General features: G+C 41.7%; 1 protein-coding gene across 6 annotated transcripts in view; it reads right to left on the bottom strand.

Annotated features, from left to right (window-relative positions):
- eps15l1a (epidermal growth factor receptor pathway substrate 15-like 1a) overlaps positions 1-19,162 on the bottom strand; it is a 366,481-nt gene that overhangs the window by 200,826 nt on the left and 146,493 nt on the right. For all 6 annotated transcript variants that reach the window (XM_060846401.1, XM_060846406.1, XM_060846402.1 and 3 more), the window contains 2 exons: positions 17,557-17,642; positions 732-804 (listed from right to left, as the gene is read on the bottom strand). In XM_060846401.1, the coding sequence (XP_060702384.1) occupies positions 732-804; positions 17,557-17,642 (159 nt within the window). The remainder of the gene's footprint in view (positions 1-731; positions 805-17,556; positions 17,643-19,162) is intronic.

Genomic DNA, 19,162 nt, shown 5'->3' with positions numbered 1-19,162 from the left:
CAATATTCCAGTCTAGGATAAGCTTCACTTGAATTAAATATCAAACAAATCCTTAGAATATTAAAGGGAGTCAAAGTTTTGCCAGTGCATGCTAATTTTCTGGTTGATTTTTATTCCTCCCAGTTCAGATAATCCATGTGGTGTATTGCCCATGAAAGGTAGCCACACTCAATCTCACTCAGTGGCCCACAGCTAAAAGGTGGACATGGGGAGGTGATGCCCTAGTGGTAATATCATTGGACTATTAACCTAGAGACCAAGATAACGTTCTGGGGACCTGGGTTCAAATCTCACCAAGGCAGAAGGTGGAATTTGAATTCAATTTTTTTAAAAACCTGGAATTAAGAATCTAGTGATGACTCTGAATCCATTGTCGACTGTCAGAAAAACTCATCTGGTTCACTGATGTCCCTTAGGGAAAGAAATTGCCATCCTTACCTGGTCTGGTCAACATGTGACTCTAGACCCACAGCAATGTGGTTGATTCTAAACTACCCTCTAGGCAATTAGGGATGGGTGATAAATGCTGCCTAGTCAACAATGCCCTCATCCCATAAATGAATTACAAAAAACAAAGACAATGCCTAGCCACTATTCATCAGGTGCCATTGGTGATTTAGCTGGGACGTAGATGTCATTGTTTTAAGTCGAGTTTAGCCCACACAATGTCTATGATCACAAGTACACCAACAGAGTGAATGCATTAAATTTTATGCAGGCAACATACATACCTGGACTTCATTTGTTTTCTGTCGGATGGCCTCTTCTTTCTCTCGGATGTCCTGTTCCAGTACATATTTCTCTCTGTAACAAAGATACCATCAAGCATTCTGTACACATTTGATAAAACGATACTTGTTTCTCTATTGTGTATTCCTTTTAAACAAGATATACTGGCTAATTAGAGATAAGGAAGACTCAATGACTCAAAAACAAATATTTCAGAAATTCAGGTTGTGAAAACTGAGATTAGTAAATCTAGTAATGACATCAGATACTAACTATAAAAGCATCCACAATCCTTCAGAAAAATAACATGATTTGGAAAAACCAAAGAGTTTTGAAAATTAATTCCTATTTAATAAATCTATTAAGAAGTTTTTGAGTTTGTAACTAGCAAAGTAACTAAGTGGAGGACCCAATGGTTATAGTAAATTAGAATTTCAGAAGGCATTCAATAAAATGTCACAAAAGTTGTTGTTAAAAAGATAAGAGAATGGGGTAATATGCCTGAATGGAGGATTGGTTAAAATACAGAGAATAGTGTAGAAATAAATACATTATTTTTGAGATGCAATTCAACAAAGCCAACTTTTAGAAATTATCACAAGAGCAACTTCCACAAATTTTCTGATGATACAAAGCTAAGTGGGAAACTAAGCTTTGAGAAGATAAAGGTTGAAAAGGGGAACAGACTGGTTAGGTTATTGACCAAGAAGATAGAGCATAATGCAGGAAGGTATGAAATTATTTGCAAGGTTTTTTTTAAAAAGGTGAGAAGCTAATAAGGTTGAGATACGAGAATTCTTTAGCAGAATTCTTGTAAGTAACAGAAAATTAACATACAGGCACAGCAATTATGAATGCTGGTCAATCAGGCTACAACTGGTAGGTTACTTTTACTGAAAAGGATTGAAGTAAAACAGGAAGGAAGTTTTGCCACAATTTCTTAGGCTTTTGGTGATGCAAAGTGCTGCACTCAGCTTTGCCTTGCCGACAGAAGGATGTACTCGCCTGAGAATGCAGTAACATTTCTGGGAGAAGGTGACTGTCATTTAATAATAGATTGAATAAACAAGGCCTATGTTCCTTAGAATTTAAAAGAATCAGAGGTGGGATCACTGAAACATAAAATTATCAACTGGCTTCACAAGGTAGTTGCTGAATAAAGAGTCTAAAACTCAAAGGTTGTTGTATCAGAGTAAGGAGTTTGCCAATGGTAGAGACAAGTACAATTACAACATTTAAGAGACATTTGGACAGGTACATGCACAGGAAAAGTTTAGAGGATTATAGGCCAAATGCAGGCACATGGGACAGTTCGGTTTAGCACAACTGGTTGGCATGGACAAGTTGGATTAAAGGGTCTATTTCCATGCAGTGACTCTACAACTTTGAGGAGAATGTCTTCACTCAGGGTACTGTGAATGTTTAGAATTCTCTATACAGAGAGCTATGCATTCTTCATTGTTGAATAGATGAGGTCAAAAGATATTTGGGCACCAATGTAATAAAGGATATGGTATAAAAAGTGTTGATGAAATGTAGAGTTGATGCAGTTCACACTGTACATTTTAAATAGGGAAAGTAAGTTTAGTCTAGATCTTTTGAATAGTGAGGTGATTTAGGGAGTCATAGCTTTTGCTCCTGCTCCTATTTAATGCATTTCAAGAAAAGGAATGGGCCAGTCTGACCCAATCTAGCCAACATAAAATCCTAGTTTCACAGTATTTGTTAATGCTGAATGGTTTTGCACAACAAGGATTGGTTTTTCAAATGTCATTCATATGCAAAGAATATATCACTCATGGAAAAATTTAGTGACTGGTGACTCTACCACACAGAAACATCGCACATTTAACAGTGCTAGCAATATTCCATAAAAATATTCTACACAAATATTTGAAAATTAATGAAGTAATCATAATTCCTATCACAAAACATCTATTATTAAGCATTTTAATATATTAACATGGCTTACATTTAAAACAAAACTGCTGCAACTGTATACCTTCAACTGGTGAAACTACCCTTAAATATCCATGACATGGCAATGGGTATATGTGGTGCTGTGCTGTTCTGGCACAGGGTTGACAGTGAGATAATACTCCAACAGGAAATTGGAACAGAGTCAATCCATCGAGTTAGGCACAGGTCACCAATGACAGAAAAGTCCTCAACTACTACAAACAAACCAATTTGACACAGACAAGATCTGGAGGGATAGCCCCATCACAGGGGCTGAGATTTTTAACCACCCATCTGTGGATGGCTCTGCAGATCAATGCCTCAATTCTGTATGCCTGATGAAGAATTAGCAACAGGTTTACAGGTGTATATGGTAGTGAGTTGCAGTTTTAATTGAACTCCTGCAGCACTCCAAAATGGAGTGATAATTCCATTACATCTTTGAACCTAGTTAAGTTAGGCAAACATGAATAAGCCTGGATGTACGTGTGTAGGTGGGTGTGGATCTGAACCACACCCAATCTAGTCACCACAGGAGCTAGATGTTTGACATTTACCCACTCCCTTTCAACAGTGCGCCCCAGAATTTAATTGGGCATGCTCGCATTAGTATTTCAAAACAGAATGCAACAAAAAAACATGTTTGTTTCCAGAGTGCAAACATGGCAACCTACTGTGGGTCATGTGGTTCACACCACACTGAAACACAAGAACAGCTCAGTCACTTGTGGTTTCTGTGGTTCTCAAGCTCAGAGGACTCATTTACAAGAAACTTTATCTGAACTATATATAACTACCAATCACCAGAATCCAATCATGGTATGTTAAAATTAAAAACACTTCTCAACTGAAATGAACACTTGTTGGCTATAGTTCCACCAATCAGGGTCAGCTCAAAGTTTTCAGAGTTTTTAAAAGATATAGTGCATACAGCTAAGGATAAGGTCTGGCTGCCTCAGTGTTAAACTGTAAGTGTTGGCTGGAACTATCCACCTCCTGATCAGTCCTTCAGTAATGTGAAGATTGCCTAGTACTGTGGGTGGCAATGTTGAGAACAGATTAGCGTACTTTGGAGCTGACTGCCCCAATAGTTCCTTTAATCCCAACTTCACATTGATGCTAGGCACTTGCAGACTTGCATCTATTTCACTCCAAGCAGCAAGAAAATACTCTTTCATATTGCGGTACAAACTCAACAAACTCACAAGGAACACATATATTCCAGCACATAATGCATGAATACATACAGAGTAGCAAAAAAAACTTTAACCCTCATGACACCCAATTCTGATCTCCCATGTTCATCCCCACTAGTTTATAACTCCAGTAATTATCATATTTGCTGGTGCAAAATTAGCCATTGACCAGGACACAATCTAGTATTCCCACTCAAATAAGTGGAACAGCACAATGCCCTCAATGAATGTATCTGCAAATAACGTGTAAAGCAATATTTTAAAAATTCCTTCATGATGTGTACATGCTAATGGCAAGGTCAGAATTAGTTGCCTAGTCCTAACATGCCTTTGAGGGCAGTTAGGAGACAACGACATTTGCTGTGCGTCTGGAGTCACATGCAGGCCACAGCAGGCAGGGATCACAGACTTCCCTTTGCAAAGGAAATTACATGCATCCCAGGCTGTACCAATAAAATATAGTCAAAAGTGGTTTGATTTGCCAATTCTACCATTTACAACTGATACAGTAAAAGTGAGACAGCATTCCTCCAGGACCAAGGTACTACATGTACAGCACAAACTACACAAACACACGCAAGACAGCACAGTAATTCCTGACACCTCAAGACAACAGGCACAGTGGTGTATAAATTACAGTGTAATAAAATAATACAATTTATAATACATTAATAAAGTAATGTGGTGAGCACTCAGAATTTTTAATGCAGGGGTCATGATTCCACTATTACATTGCCTGCTGCCACACAATTCAAACTTTCATACACAAAGAATGACCATTTGATTAATGTAACAAAATCCACGAAAATGAAAAATAAGCACTTGTAGCAAAGGAAATGGAGAGCATGGGAGAAGATGAGGGAAACACTTGTTCTCACCTGCACTCTGGCCAAGAACCTCTGATTTTGAGTCGGATTTTAAACAAGTCAAGGTCAGTGAAGGGTAATGTGCTTTTCTTCTGCACAAACTAAAAATTTCAGTATAGTGCTATCACTTATTACAATTTTCACTGATCTAATTTTCCAAGTTTTCGACAAACTGCAATCACACCCTCTTCTGAATAATGTCCACACTACAGCTTTCCCTCTTCCTGATTGGGTGAACACAATACTGTCTTCAGAACTGAACAATTATTGGTATTCATGAGTAATAACCAGTCTAAACTAAAACAATAAACAAAATCTCTGATATGCTGCATCCCTTAATATTTTCTTTCATGTACAATACACAGGAATCACATGCAAATAAAACTAAGTGTTTACTTTAGGTAAACAATACTATATGCATCAAGCTCCTGATGATGATTTTGCAAACTTTATGGTTGCATTCATTTTCCAGTTTGAATATTTGTTTTGCATAGCTTTAAGACAAAAAAAAATCAGGTGCATAAACTACATGCCTTTATGGATAATCTTGAAAACAAAACAAGTTATTATTAATCCTAAAACCTTAGGCTTTACCTATAAATTGATTAAACAAAATTGGTTGCACTTTAGCAAAATATTTTGAATGGAATAAAACAAGTTAACACTAACCTTCACCGAGGAATGGTGTTAAAAGGAGTTCAATGGCATCATTAGCTGCATATCAAAACATTGGTATTTCAAAACATCAAAGCATTCATAGAAAGAGGTGATGAAAGACATTTTCAGATCGGGAAAAGGAACAAGTGGATAGATTGTACATAAACAGATGATGCATTTTCTCCACAGTATCAGGACTGTTCAGATTAGATTAGATTAGATTATTTACAGTGTGGAAACAGGCCCTTCAGCCCAACAAGTCCACACTGACCCACGAAAAAGCAACCCACCCAGATCCATTCCCCTACATTTATCCCTTCACCTAACACTACGGGCAATTTAGCATGGCCAATTCACCTAACCTGCACATTTTTGGATTGTGGGAGGAAACCGGAACAACCAGAGGAAACCCACACAGACACGGGGAGAATGTGCAAACTCCACACAGTCAGTCACCTGAGGCGGGAATTGAACCCGGGTCTCTGGCACTGTGAGGCAGCAGCGCCACCATGCCACCCACTATATCACAATGATCTTGGTCCTTTACATACCAATACATTATCATTAATTAATGAACATCATAAGAATAAAGAAGTCCAAAGATGTGCATGTCAGGTGACTTGACCTTGCTAAATTGCCCATAGCATTCAGGGATGTGTAGGTTGGATGCATTAGTTGGGGTGAATTTAGAGTAAAGGGGAATGGGTTTAGGTGAGATACTCTTGTGGACTCTATATCTTAATTTATTAGAATAACAAGTTTGGTGCAGGGGGCACTGTGGTTTTAATAATGGTCATCTCTCTTTCTTGAAGTAGAAAATATTTGACTTGCTGTGCCTTTCCAATACTTTTGATTTTAAACCTTTTATGGAATGGATACACGTGCAATATGTATTCCAATCCACCACTTTTGCATTAATGATCCATAAATAAATTCTCGTCTACTTTATTTACTCCTATTAACATTTCACATAAACTGAATGCTACCTCCCAAACACCAACCAAAGAGGTCAGTTAAATTATTTACACAGTGCACCAATGTTGCTCTGAAGACTACAAAACAAATCAGGTTCATCGCATCAGGTTAGAACAACTTAAAGATGCTTCAGACATTCAATTAGTGAAAAGAGATAAGTTCAAAAAGAGAATAATCCACAAATTTGAAAGAAATTATAATATCCATATAGATGAAAATACATCGGCTCTTGTGCTGCATTGGGGAAAACGATTCTATTTCCTAATGCTGCCTCTCACTGTGTCAGAAAGGAAAACCTGGCAATAGTGGGCATTAAAACATAATTGGTGTCACAACCTTAAGAACGATTGCCAAAAATCAAAGTTTCCATTTCTCAACACATGATCAATGAAGAAAAAGGGAAGTACTCAACATTTGTAAGCAAGGAAGAGTACATGCAAGCATACAAAACAGCAGCAGAATTGGGCTATTTGATTTGATATATTTATCGCCATGCATATCTTGTTATAAAAATACAGCAAAAAGCATTGTATAGCATCGCCAATCTCTGGTACTATTTTAAAAGACAGAAAAAACATTGCAGAAAAAAAAAGCAAAAAAAATGAAGAAATAAAGAAAACATGTTCAACTTTATGTTAAGTGCTTCATCCTGGGCCATGGGCCTGGTGGCTAGGCATGGGTGCCCTACACAGCGCCACTACCACTAGAATGAAAGTTGCCACTCTTTAGCAGCATCTCATCTCCACCAGCACCCTCACACCATGTGCCTTTGCTGGACATTGCCAATGCAGAGCCAATAATGCTGCCCAGTATAGCCTAAACCTGACTCCACCACCACCATGAGTCTGTTTTGAGCCCACCTCGCTAATGTAGCCACTTCTGATGCCACCTGGTCTTATACTGGCACAAACTCGCCTCCTCCGTATCCCCTTGAATCTGTGCTGGATGAAGATGTCACCAGGAATCCAGCCTCGCCTCCATCACAGCTGCTGAGTCAGCACTGCAGAAGCTGCCACGAGTCTGTGCAGCTGTGGCTACTCGAGTCTGCATTACTAGGCCCACTCACCGCCAATGCCATCGCCACAACTGAGCTCTTCAGCAAGAGATGAATAAAATAAAAGAGAAGAAAACAGGAAGAGAAGAAGAAAAAAAGAAATGAAACGAAAACAAAAGCAGATGGAGTGGACAAGCTCCAGGCTCAGACGCCCTATTCCACCACCACCTTACCAGAAGCTATTGAGCCCTTGGAACCTGTGCAAACTCCACACAGACAGTCACCTGAAACAGATCTGTTCATGTTCAAATTCCACATTCTCATCCACCCAGATAATATCTGTGACATTGCTTCCTGACTTCCTGATTATCCACGTATGCCTTAAAATATTCAAACGAAATTTCAGAATACTCAAATGCTTACTTGTTTTTAGTGAATTATTTCAACAGAATTCATCATAAATCAAAGATGATGGGACAACCCCAAGATATCATGGAATGTTTTATAAATGAAAGACTTTTTAAGATTAGATTCCCTACAGTGGAAATAGGCCCTTTGGCCCAACAAATCCACACCGACCCTTCGAAGAGTAGCCCACCCAGACCCATTTCCCTCTGACTAATGCACCTAACACTATGGGCAATTTAGCATGGCCAATTCACCTGACCTGCACATCTCTGGGCTGTGGGAAGAAACAAGGGCACCCGGAGGAAACCCACGCAGACACGTGGAGAATTTGCAAACTCCACACAGTCAGTCGCCCGAGGCTGGAATCGAACCTGGGACCCTGGTGCTGTGAGGCAGCAGTGCTAACCACTGAGCCACCATGCCACCCACTTATTATTTATTTTAAAATCCTGAGGAATGTTTCTGCAATATCTCCCCAAACCCTAAAAATAAGAAGGTGAACTGGACAATTCAATGGTTCTTGAAAGAGATGCCACAGACTGAATGTCCTCTTAGAATGTACCAACCATTTGAACTTACTACAAGATGCAATTCTGAGGAAACACTGAACTTTTCTTGCTATCATATGAGGGGGCTCTGAAATTTCAGATTTCTTTATGACACAGAATAACAAAATTAATATTGATAGTCTGAGCATCCAGAGTTGAAAAGTGTGGTGCTGGAAAAGTGCAGTAGGCCAGGCAGCATCCGAGGAGCAGGAGAATCGATGTTTCGGGCATAGGCCCTTCTTCAGGAATGAGGCTGATGTACCAAGCGGGCTGAGATAAAAGGTGGAGGGGGGGGATTTGGGGGAGGGGCGCTGGGAATACGATAGGTGGAAGGAGGTGAGGGTGAGGGTGATAGGCCGGAGAGTGGGTGGGGGCGGAGAGGTCGGGAAGATGATTGCAGGTCAAGAGGGCGGTGCTGAATCCAGGGGTTGGGACTGAGATAAGGTGGGGGAAGGGGAAATGAGGAAGCTGGAGAAATCTACATTCATCCCGTGTGGTTGGAGGGTTCCTAGGAGGAAGATGAGGCACTCTTCCTCCAGGTGTCGTGTGGCCAGAGTCTGGCGATGGAGGCGGCCAAGGACTGCATGTCCTTGGCGGAGTGGGAGGGGGAGTTAAAGTGTTCAGCCACGGGGTGGTTGTGTTGGTTGGTCCGGGTGTCCCAGAAGTGTTCCCTGAAACGTTCTGCAAGTAGGCGGCCTGTCTCCCCATTGTAGAGGAGACCACATCAGGTGCTGTGGATACAGTAAATGATGTGTGTGGAGATGCAGGTGAATTTGCAGCGGATATGGAAGGATCCATTGGGGCCTTGGAGGGAGGTGAGGGGGGGGATGTGTGGGCGCAAGTTTTGCACTTCTTGCGGTTGCAAGGGAAGGTGCCGGGAGTGGATGTTGGGTTGGTGGGGGATGTGGACCTGACGGAGTTGTGGAGGGAGTGGTCTCTCCAGAAAGCTGATAGGGGTGGGGAGGGAACTATATCCTTGGTGGTGGGGTCCGTTTGGAGGTGGCGGAAATGACGGAGGGTAATACGATGCATCCGGAGGTTGGTGGGGTGGAAGGTGAGGACCAGTGGGGTTTTTTCCTGGTGGCGATTGGAGGGGCAGGGTGCAAGGACAGAGGAACAGGAAGTGGAGGAGATGCGGGAGAGCATTGTCGACCACGTCTGAGGGGAAATTGCGGTCTTTGAAGAAGGAGGCCATCTGGGTTGTTCGGTATTGGAACTGGTGCTCCTGGGAGCAGATGCGGCGGAGGCGAAGGAATTGGGAACATGGGATGGCGTTTTTACAGGGGGCAGGGTGGGAGGAGGTGTGATCTAGCTGCGGTAGTCAGTCGGTTTGTAGTAAATGTCTGTGTTGAGTCAGTCGCCCGTGATAGAAATGGAGAGGTCTGGGAAAGGGACGGAGGAGTCTGAGACAGTTCAGGTAAATTTGAGGTCGAGGTGGAAGGTGTTAGTAAAGTGGATGAACTGTTCAACTCCTCATGGGAGCATGAGTTAGCACCAATACAATCATCGATGTAGTGGATGAAAAGGTGGGGGATGGTGCCAGTGTAGCTGCGGAAGATGGACAGTTCCATATATCCGACGAAGAGGTAGGCATAGCTGGGGCCCTTGCGGGTGCCCATGGCTACTCCTTTGGTTTGGAGAAAGTGGGAGGATTGGAAGGAGAAGTTGTTAAGAATGAGGACCAGTTCACTCAGTCGAAGGAGGGTATCAGTGGAAGGGTACCGGTTGGGTCGGCGGGAGAGGAAGAACTAGAGATCTTGGAGACCTTCATGATGGCGGATGGAAGTGTATAGGGACTGGATGTCCATCGTGAAGATAAGGCACTGGGGGCCAGGGAAGCGAAAATCATGGAGGTGGTGGAGGACGTGGGTGATGTCCCGAACGTAGGTGGGGGGTTCTTGGACTAAGGGGGAACAGGACAATGTTGAGGTATGCTGAGATGAGTTCGGTGGGGCAGGAGCAGGCTGAGACAATGGGTGGGCCGGGGCAGTCGGGTTTGTGGATTTTGAGCAGAAGGTAGAAACGGGCAGTGCATGGTTGTGGGACTATGCGGTTGGAGGTAGTGGATGGGAGATCCCCTGAGGTGATGAGGTTATGGATGGTCTGGGAGATGATGGTTTAGTAGTGGCAGGTGGGGTCATGGTCAAGGGGACAGTAGGAGTAGGCGTCCGCGAGTTGCCGCCAAGCTTCAGTAGTGTAAAGGTCGGTGCGCCAAACTACCACTGCACCTCCCTTGTCTGCCGGTTTGATGGTGAGGTTGGGGTTGGAGTGGAGGGAGTAGAGGGCTGTACATTGTGAGGGTGAGAGGTTGGAGTTGGTGAGAGGGGTGGACAGGTTGAGGCGGTCAATGTCATGGCGGCACCAATCTTTATACCTGCTTTTCAATTGCTCTGCACAGTATGTTCTGCATGTTCAGTAGGAGGGGGTCATCACAAGATTCCACTGGCCCATGTTGCTAGGTTGCCTGAAATGGAGCATGGGGGACTTTATTAAGCAAATGGACTAGGTGAATTATGTGGCTGGTGGATCCAAAGAAAGGGAATTCATGGAATGCTTACGGGATGGCTTTTTGGAACAGCTTGTGATGGAGCCCACAAGGGAGCAGACGACTCTGGACTTAGTGCTGTGTAACGAGCCAGACTTTATAAAAGATCTTTAGGAAGGGAACACTTAGGAGGCAGCGATCATAATATAGTAAAGTTCAGTCTGCAGTTCGAAAGAGAGAAGGCAAACTCGGATGTAACGGTGTTACAGTTAAATAAAGGTAATTGCAGGGGTATGAGAGAGGAACTGACGAAAATCGACTGGAAGCAGAGCCTAGTGGGGAAGACAGTAGAGCAACAATGGCAGGAGTTTCTGGGTATAATTGAGGACACAGTACAGAGGTACATCTCAAAGAAAAGACAGATTACTGTGGAGTGTGGGGAAATTAGTCTACTATGGCTGATGAACAAACTCAGGAAATGCATCACAGAAAAAAAGAAAGTCTACAAAGTGGCCAAGAGCACTGGGAAACCAGAAGAGTGACCAAGACTACAAAAACAAACAGAGGATAACAAACAAAGAGAGAAATAAGGAAGGAAAGGATGAAATATGAAGGTAATTAGCCAGTTATATTCGAAATGATAGTAAAAGTTTCTTTCAATACATAAGAAACAATCAAGAGGCAAAAGTAGAAATTGGGCCGCTCCAAATTGATGCAGGAAGGCTAGTGATGGGAGATAAGGAAATAGCTGAAGAACTTAATAAGTACTTTGTGTTAGTCTTCACAGTGGAAGCCATGAATAATATCCCAACAATTAAGGAGAGTCAGGAGGGAGAGTTGAGTATGGTAGCCATTACAAAAGAGAAAGTGCTAGAAAGGGTAAAAGGTCTAAAAATTGATAAATCTCCTGAGAGAGGTGGCTGAGGAAATAGCGGAGGCATTGGTCGTAATCTTTCAAAAATCACTGGAGTCAGGGAACGTCCCAGATGACTGGAAAATCGTTGTTGTAACCCCCTTGTTCAAGAAAGGATCAAGGCAAAAGGTAGAAAATTATAGGCTGATTAGCCTAACTTCAGTTGTAGGGAAAATTCTAGAATCCATCATTAAAGATGAGATTTCTAAATTCTTGGAAGTGCAGGGTCAAATTAAAACAAGTCAGCATGGATTTAGTTAGTGGAGGTCATGCTTGACAAACTGTTAGAATTGTTTGAAGAGGTAACAAGTAGGTTAGACCAGGAAAACCCACAGGATGTTATCTATCTAGACATCCAAAAGGCCTTTGATAAGATGCCTCAGGGGAGTCTGCTGAGAAAGGTGAGAGCCCATGGTGTTCGAGGTGAGCTACCGGCATGAATTGAAGATTGGCTGCCTGATAATAGGCAGAGAGTTGGGATAATTTTTTTTGGAATGGCAGCTGGTGACAAGTGGTGTCCCACAGGGATCAGTGTTGGGGCCGCAGCTGGTCACTTTATATATAAATGATCTGAACAAAGAGACTGGGGCATTCTGGCGAAGTTCGCCAATGATACGAAGTTAGGTGGATAGGCAGGTAATTCTGAGGAGGTAGGGAGCCTGCAGAAAGATTTAGACAGTTGAAGAGAATGGTCCAAGAAATGGCTGATGAAAGTCAATGTGAGCACATGCAAGGTCTTGCACTTTGGAAAAAAGAATACAGGCATGAACTATTTTATGAACGGTGAGAAAATTCCTAAAGCCGAAGTACAAAGGGATGTGGGAGTGCTAGTACAGGATTCTCTAAATGTTGACTTGAGGTTGAGTCCATGGTTAAGGAAGCAAGTGTGATGCTTATCTCAAGAGGGTTGGAATATAAAAGCAGCAATGTGCTACTGAGACTTTCTAAAGCTCTGGTTAGGCCCCATTTGGAATTCTGTGTCCAGTTTTAGGCCTCACACCTCAGGAAGGACATACTGGCACTGGAGCGTGTCCAGCGGAGATACACATGGATGATCTCTGGAAAGATAGGCCTAGCATACGATGAATGGCTGAGGATCCTGGGATTGTATTCCATTAGAGTTTAGAAGGTTGAGGGGAGATCTAATAGAAACTTACAAGATAATGCATGGCTTTGAAAGGGTGAATACTGGGAAGTTGTTTCCGTCAGGCAGGGTATTAGGACCCGTGGGCACAGCTTTAGAATTAGAGGGGGTCAATTTAGAATGGAAATGAGGAGACATTTCTTCAGCCAGAGAGTGGTGGGCCTGTGCAATTCATTGCCACAGAGTGCAGTGGAAGCCGGGATGTTAAGTGTCTTCAAGGCAGAGAATGATAAGTTCTTGATCTCTCAAGGAATTAAGGGCTACGGGGAGAGTGTTGGTAAGTGGCGTTGAAATGCCCCATCAGCCAAGATTGAATTGTGGAGTGGACTTGATGGGCTCAATGGCCTTACTTCCACTCCTATGGTCTTATAGTCTTATGACCATTGTCAGTAAAATCATTGAGCGCTAAAGTGTGAATCACTGATGTGTTGGAAGTTCTGTCTGGGATTGAGAGAAGCTGGAGTCACAGAAGGAAATGACAAAAGGATTAATGGTGTGAAGGATGTGATAACAGGACAGGAAACAAAACTTGGGTCCATGGAAGGTAATGAATGGCAATGCTTTCCTAGGCGTTTAATCTCTCCTGTTTCCCTGCCTATCACAAATCTTTTGCTCCCTGTTCTTTTTCTAAATCTCTACCCCTTTCACTTAGAGTCATAGAGATGTACAGCACAGAAACAGACCCTTCAGTCCAACTCATCCATGCCGACCAGATATCCTAACCTAATCGAGACCCATTTGCCAGCACATGGCCCATATTGCAATAAACCTTCCTGTTCATATCCCCATCCAGATGCCTTTTAAATGTTGTAATTGTACCAGCCTTCACCACTTCCTCTGGCAGCTCATTCCATAGACACACCACCCTCTGTGTAAAAAGTCACCCCTTCAGTCCCTTTTATATCTTACCTCTCTCACCCTAAACCTATGCCATCTAGATCCACCCCCCCCCCCCACCCCCAATGAAAAGACTTTGTCTATTTACCCTATCCATCCCCCTCATGATTTTATAAAACTCTTTAAGGTTACCCCTCTCACCCTAAACCTATGCCCTCAACCTCTGACCCTCCAGGGAAAATAGCCCCAGCCTGTTCAACCTCTCCTTATAGCTGAAATCCTCCAACACTGGCAACATCCTTGTAAATCTTTTCTGAACCCTTTCAAGTTTCATAACATCCTTCCAATAGGAAGGATTCGGGAATTGCACGCAATATTCCAAAAGTGAATTAACCAATAACTAATGAAACAGCCGTATCATGACTTCCCAATTCCTATACTCAATGCTTTGACCAATAAAGGAAAGCATACCAAACGCTGCCTTCACTATCCTATCTACCTGCGATTCTATTTTCAAGGAGCAATGAACCTGCACTCCAAGGTCTCTTTGTTCAGCAACATTCCCCAGGACCTTACCACTAAGTGTATAAGTCCCCCTAAGATTTGCTTTCTCAAAACGCAGCACCTTGTATTTATCTGAATTAAACTCCATCTACCACTTCTCAGCCCATTGGCCCATCTGATCAAGATCCTGTTGTAATCTGAGGTAACCTCCTTCGCTGTCCACTATACCTTCAATTTTGGTGTCATCTGCAAACTTACTAACTTTACCTCATCCCATCCAAATCATTTATATAAATGATGAAAAGTAGTGGACCCAGCACCGATCCTTGTGGCACTCCACTTTCACAGGTCTCCAGTCTGAAAAGCAACCCTCCACCACCACCCTCTGTCTTCTACCTTTGAGCCAGTTCTGTTTCCAAATGGCTAGTTCTCCCTGTATTCCATGAGTTCTAATTTGCCACCCAATCTCCCATCACTTGCTTAAAACTTTTCACAGCCCTAATATTTTACTCTTTCTGATGAATGGTCATCATGTTAAATTTATTTCTTTTCCCACAGATGCTGCCCCACCTGTGGTTTATCCAGCATTTCTTTTTGCTCTAAAGTATTGCTGCCTGTCTGACAAACTCCAAATGTAAAAGTTAGATGTATTGTCTCCATTAATTACATCAAGAAGCACATTGGTCCCACCATGATCTTCCCAAAATATAACGGATGCTAAACCAAGTTGATAGGTAAATAAATCACAGCTAGCTACCACGCTTGTAACAGTTACCTTCATTTTAAGAGTATGCAAAATTTTATCACTAAGATCAGTTGGAGGCATGGACAGAAAAATGGCAAATGGAAACTTAATCCAGTCAAATGTGAGGTGACAAGTACGATCACCAGTACTGTACACAGTGCTCCAAATGTGGTCTCACCAATGCCCTGTACCCCTCTCAACAAAACATAACATTCAATTAGCCTTCCTTACTTGTTGAAGCAAGCAATTAACATCGTCACACATAACCGAATACCAGTTAATTTTGCTTGGATCTGTATGAAGGCAATTATAGGAATGGTTAGAATTGAGGAGGTCATAATTAGTTGCTGAGATTGTGCAAAAAGGGAAGGGAACTCCTCTTTGGGCTTCACCTGATGAAGGAGCAGCACTCCAAAAGTTTGTAATTTCAAAACAAACCTGTTGAACAGTAACCTGGTGTTGTGTGACTTCTGACCCTTTGGAAAAGACAATGCCATAAATATCTGGTAAAGAGTGGGAGTAGCAGATGATCATTTATCCATAGAGGAGCAAGCTGGGAAGGTTTGAAGAGGGAGTTACTTGGATTTCAGTTTCATTCAGAAATCACACTATGTTTGAAAATTCTTTAAGCGTGAAATTGTTGCAGATCCACCCACTGGTCAACGTGTGAAACTGTATGCCAGTTTAAAACTACAGTTATTTTTAATGGACTTAATATCACATAATACTTTAAGTTGTTCGGCTTCTGATCACAAGGTTACCTATACATCTAGCAAGTATTTAAGGAACTCTAACCCACCGACTGATTTGAACATATACCACGAGGTGTAATAATTAACACACTACTAAAGAAGAATATCAAAATCATCAGTTAAAGTAGGTCGTTAGTCAGTTACTTTGTTCTGAATGATTCTGTATTGTGCAGTTTTCTATAACAGAATTCAGTATCTACTATTAGCTCTCAGGGCTTGTGTATGAGGTGGTTTCTTCAGAGAATAATACTGTACATTGTATTTTGATCATAAAGCAACATTATGACTTCCAAGTCCTTTCAGGGATCAGATTTAGTCCCTACCACTTGCACTATTTATACTTATCATGAGGATCTAATTAAAGACAAGACTCTATTAGCTGAAGTACTTTAAGCTGGACAGACTGATTTGAAAGACCCTTCTGATTTCAGCCAAAATCAGGTCTTCAGCTTTTCAATATTTGAAGTATAATTATCTTACAAAGAAACAAATAACGAAGAACCATACAGCTCAGGAACAGGCCCTTCGGCCCATCAAGCCTGTGCCAACACATTTTGTCCTTCCATAATACTGTCTTCATTTGCAGGATATGTATCCCTCTATTGCACTCCTATTCATATATTCGTCCAGATGCTTCTTGAATACTGCTATTCTGTCTGCTTTCACCATCTCCACTGGCAATACATTCTGGGCACTCACCATCCTTTGTGTGAAAACTTGCCATCTCTTGAAACCCATCTTCCTCTGCCCCATTGCTCCTAGAACTTGCGTCCCCTAATAATTGACCCCTCCACCCTGGGAAAAAGTCTCATACTTTCCATTCTATCCATACCATTCACAACCCTGTAAACTTCTATCAGGTCATCCCTCAACGTCCTGCTTTCCAGTGAAAACAAACACAGACTATCCAATCTTTCTTCAAAGCTAAAATTCCCCATACTAGGCAACATCCTAATAAATCTTTTCTATACCCTCTGAAAAACATCCACATCATTCTGGTAGTGTGGTGATCAGAACTGCACGCAATAATCCAAATATGGCCTAACTAAAGTTCGATAAAGCTGCAGCATAACTTGCCTACTTTATACTCAATCCGCCTTCCAATGAAGGCGAGCATGCTATAGGCATTTTTCACTATCTTATCCACCACTTTCAGTGATGTGTGGATGACCCATCTAGATCGCTCTGCATATCAATGCACCCAAGGGTGCTTACAGAAGAATTGGAAGCAGCTCAGAGAAGATTTATAAGACTAATATCTGGAATGTACTGATTGCTTTATGTGGGAAGGCAAATCTGCATCAGTTCTGAAGAAGCATACCCAACCCAAAATGGTATCTCTGCTTCTCCCTTCATAGGTGCTGCCAGACCTGCTGAGTTTCTCCAGCATTCTGTGTTTGCTTCAGACGTCCAGCATCTGCAGAATTTAGCCTTCAATACATGACTACAGTTTGACTATGACAATAGTTGAGACATGAACTGACCTTATGGGTTATCCACCTTTTAATACATTATTTTGTACTGAAAAATCTATCTATCCAAGTACCTCACCTGAGGGGGCTACTCTAATGTTAGTGGGTGAGCACAACCCACCAATCTGCTCAGTCTGTGTAGCTCAGTACAACCAGGCAGTATAGTTATTTTACGGCTTTTGGAAACTTCACGAGCACTGTTTCTAAAACCGATGATAATTCATTTGATAGGAGCAAAAAAAAAAGGCACATAGTAGACATCAGCAGATTTATATTTTGAACAGCTGTGCATTTCTTTGTTACATGACTGTTAGATCCTAAAGCTGAGAGGAATCTACACCCTGCTGCTATTGCTACTTGTAAAGATCTCACCTTTGTAGTTCACTGATTTCATTGCTAATTGCATCCAGTTCTTTGATTCCAGTAAAATCTCCTGAGCCGACAGAACTTGCGCTATCCTATTGGGAAAATTGAGAAATGAAAAGTACATTACAAAGGAGGCTAAGAGAAGACATAGCTGAAATATAGCAGCTGAACTACTACTCTGAATAAATAAAAACAGAAAATGTTGAAAAACTCTCACAGGTCAGGCAGCATGTGCAGAGAAACAAGAATCAATGGAAATGTCAACTACTCCCTCAACACATATTGCCCTATTGGCAAACTATCTTCAATTTTTAATTTCAGATTTCCAGCATCATCAGTATTCTGCTTTCCAGTGTTTTGAGTGGTCAAGTGACTCTGTGAAGGCTGAGAAATGAATACACCTGCTTCATTATAGATCATTGTAATTGCAGTTTGTAAAACTAGAGACTTCCAGTGAGTAATTCCAGTCAAGAGCTCCATCTGATGGGAAAAAGCAGGGACTACAGTCAAACAGTTCAAAAGGAGACACCGTCAATTATTTTGCATTTCTTCGACGTTATCTTGTGAAATTCTCAAAACTATGAACATAAAAATAACTGCATTCCACTGCCAGCTTCAATATTCAGGACCAACTGCACAAAAAAAGGACAGTGCACCGACTTTAATTACAGATTAATCTGAAAATATTAGCATAGTTTTCCATTTCTCAAGATCTGGACAAAGTTTGCAAGGCTGTATTCTTTGTCCATCCTTAATTGTCCAGAAGGCAGTGAGCCTCTTGAATTACTGAAGTGTTTACGTTTATTCGGCAGGAATCCAATGATGAATGAATTTTCATACAATTCCATGATGATGTACAATTTGGAAGTAATGGCATTCCCACAATATTTTTGCTCTTGTCCTTCTTACTGGCAAAGTTCTCAGAGGGAGAGGGCATGTTCAAAGTAACCATGATGAGACAGGCAACTATAGCTAACCAAGGAAATTATGAATTGTCTAAATTGAAAAGCCTAGTAAAGTTGCCAGAAACGGTAGTCAAGGAGAAAGTGAAGACTGTTGATGCTGGCAATCACAGTCGAGAGTGTGGTGCTAGAAAAGTATAGCAGGTCAGGCAGCATCCGAGAAACAGGAGAATCGACATTTTGGGCATAAGCTTATGCCCGAAACATCGATTCTCCTGCTCCTCGGATGATGCCTGACCAGAAATGGTAGTCAACCTGAGAATAGGGAGTATTTTAGAATTTAGCAAAGGAAGACCAAGAAACTGACAAAGAGAAAATATAAAACAAATTTAAACTGGCAAATATAAAACAAACTGCAAGAGCTTCCACAGATATGTAAAAAGGAAATATTTGGCTTAAATAATTGAGAGTCCGTTACAGGCAGAGCCACAACAATTTATAATAGGGAATGGAGAAACTGCAGAGAAGCTAACTTATTACTTTCTGCCTGCCTTCACTGAGGAAGTTAAAGAAAATCTCCCAAAAGAAGTGATCCAAGAGAGAATAAGGAATATAAACAGAAGGTGCTGGAAAAACTCAGGTGGTCTGGCAGTATCTTTGGCAAAGGAGACAGAAATAATGTTTCAAGTCCACCAGAAATAATGAGCATT

The sequence above is a fragment of the Hemiscyllium ocellatum genome, chromosome 28 (assembly GCF_020745735.1).
Source record: "Hemiscyllium ocellatum isolate sHemOce1 chromosome 28, sHemOce1.pat.X.cur, whole genome shotgun sequence".
NCBI lineage: Eukaryota > Metazoa > Chordata > Chondrichthyes > Orectolobiformes > Hemiscylliidae > Hemiscyllium > Hemiscyllium ocellatum.
The sequence above is the reverse complement of the archived record's forward strand: the minus strand, read 5'-3'. Positions and strand labels throughout refer to the sequence as shown.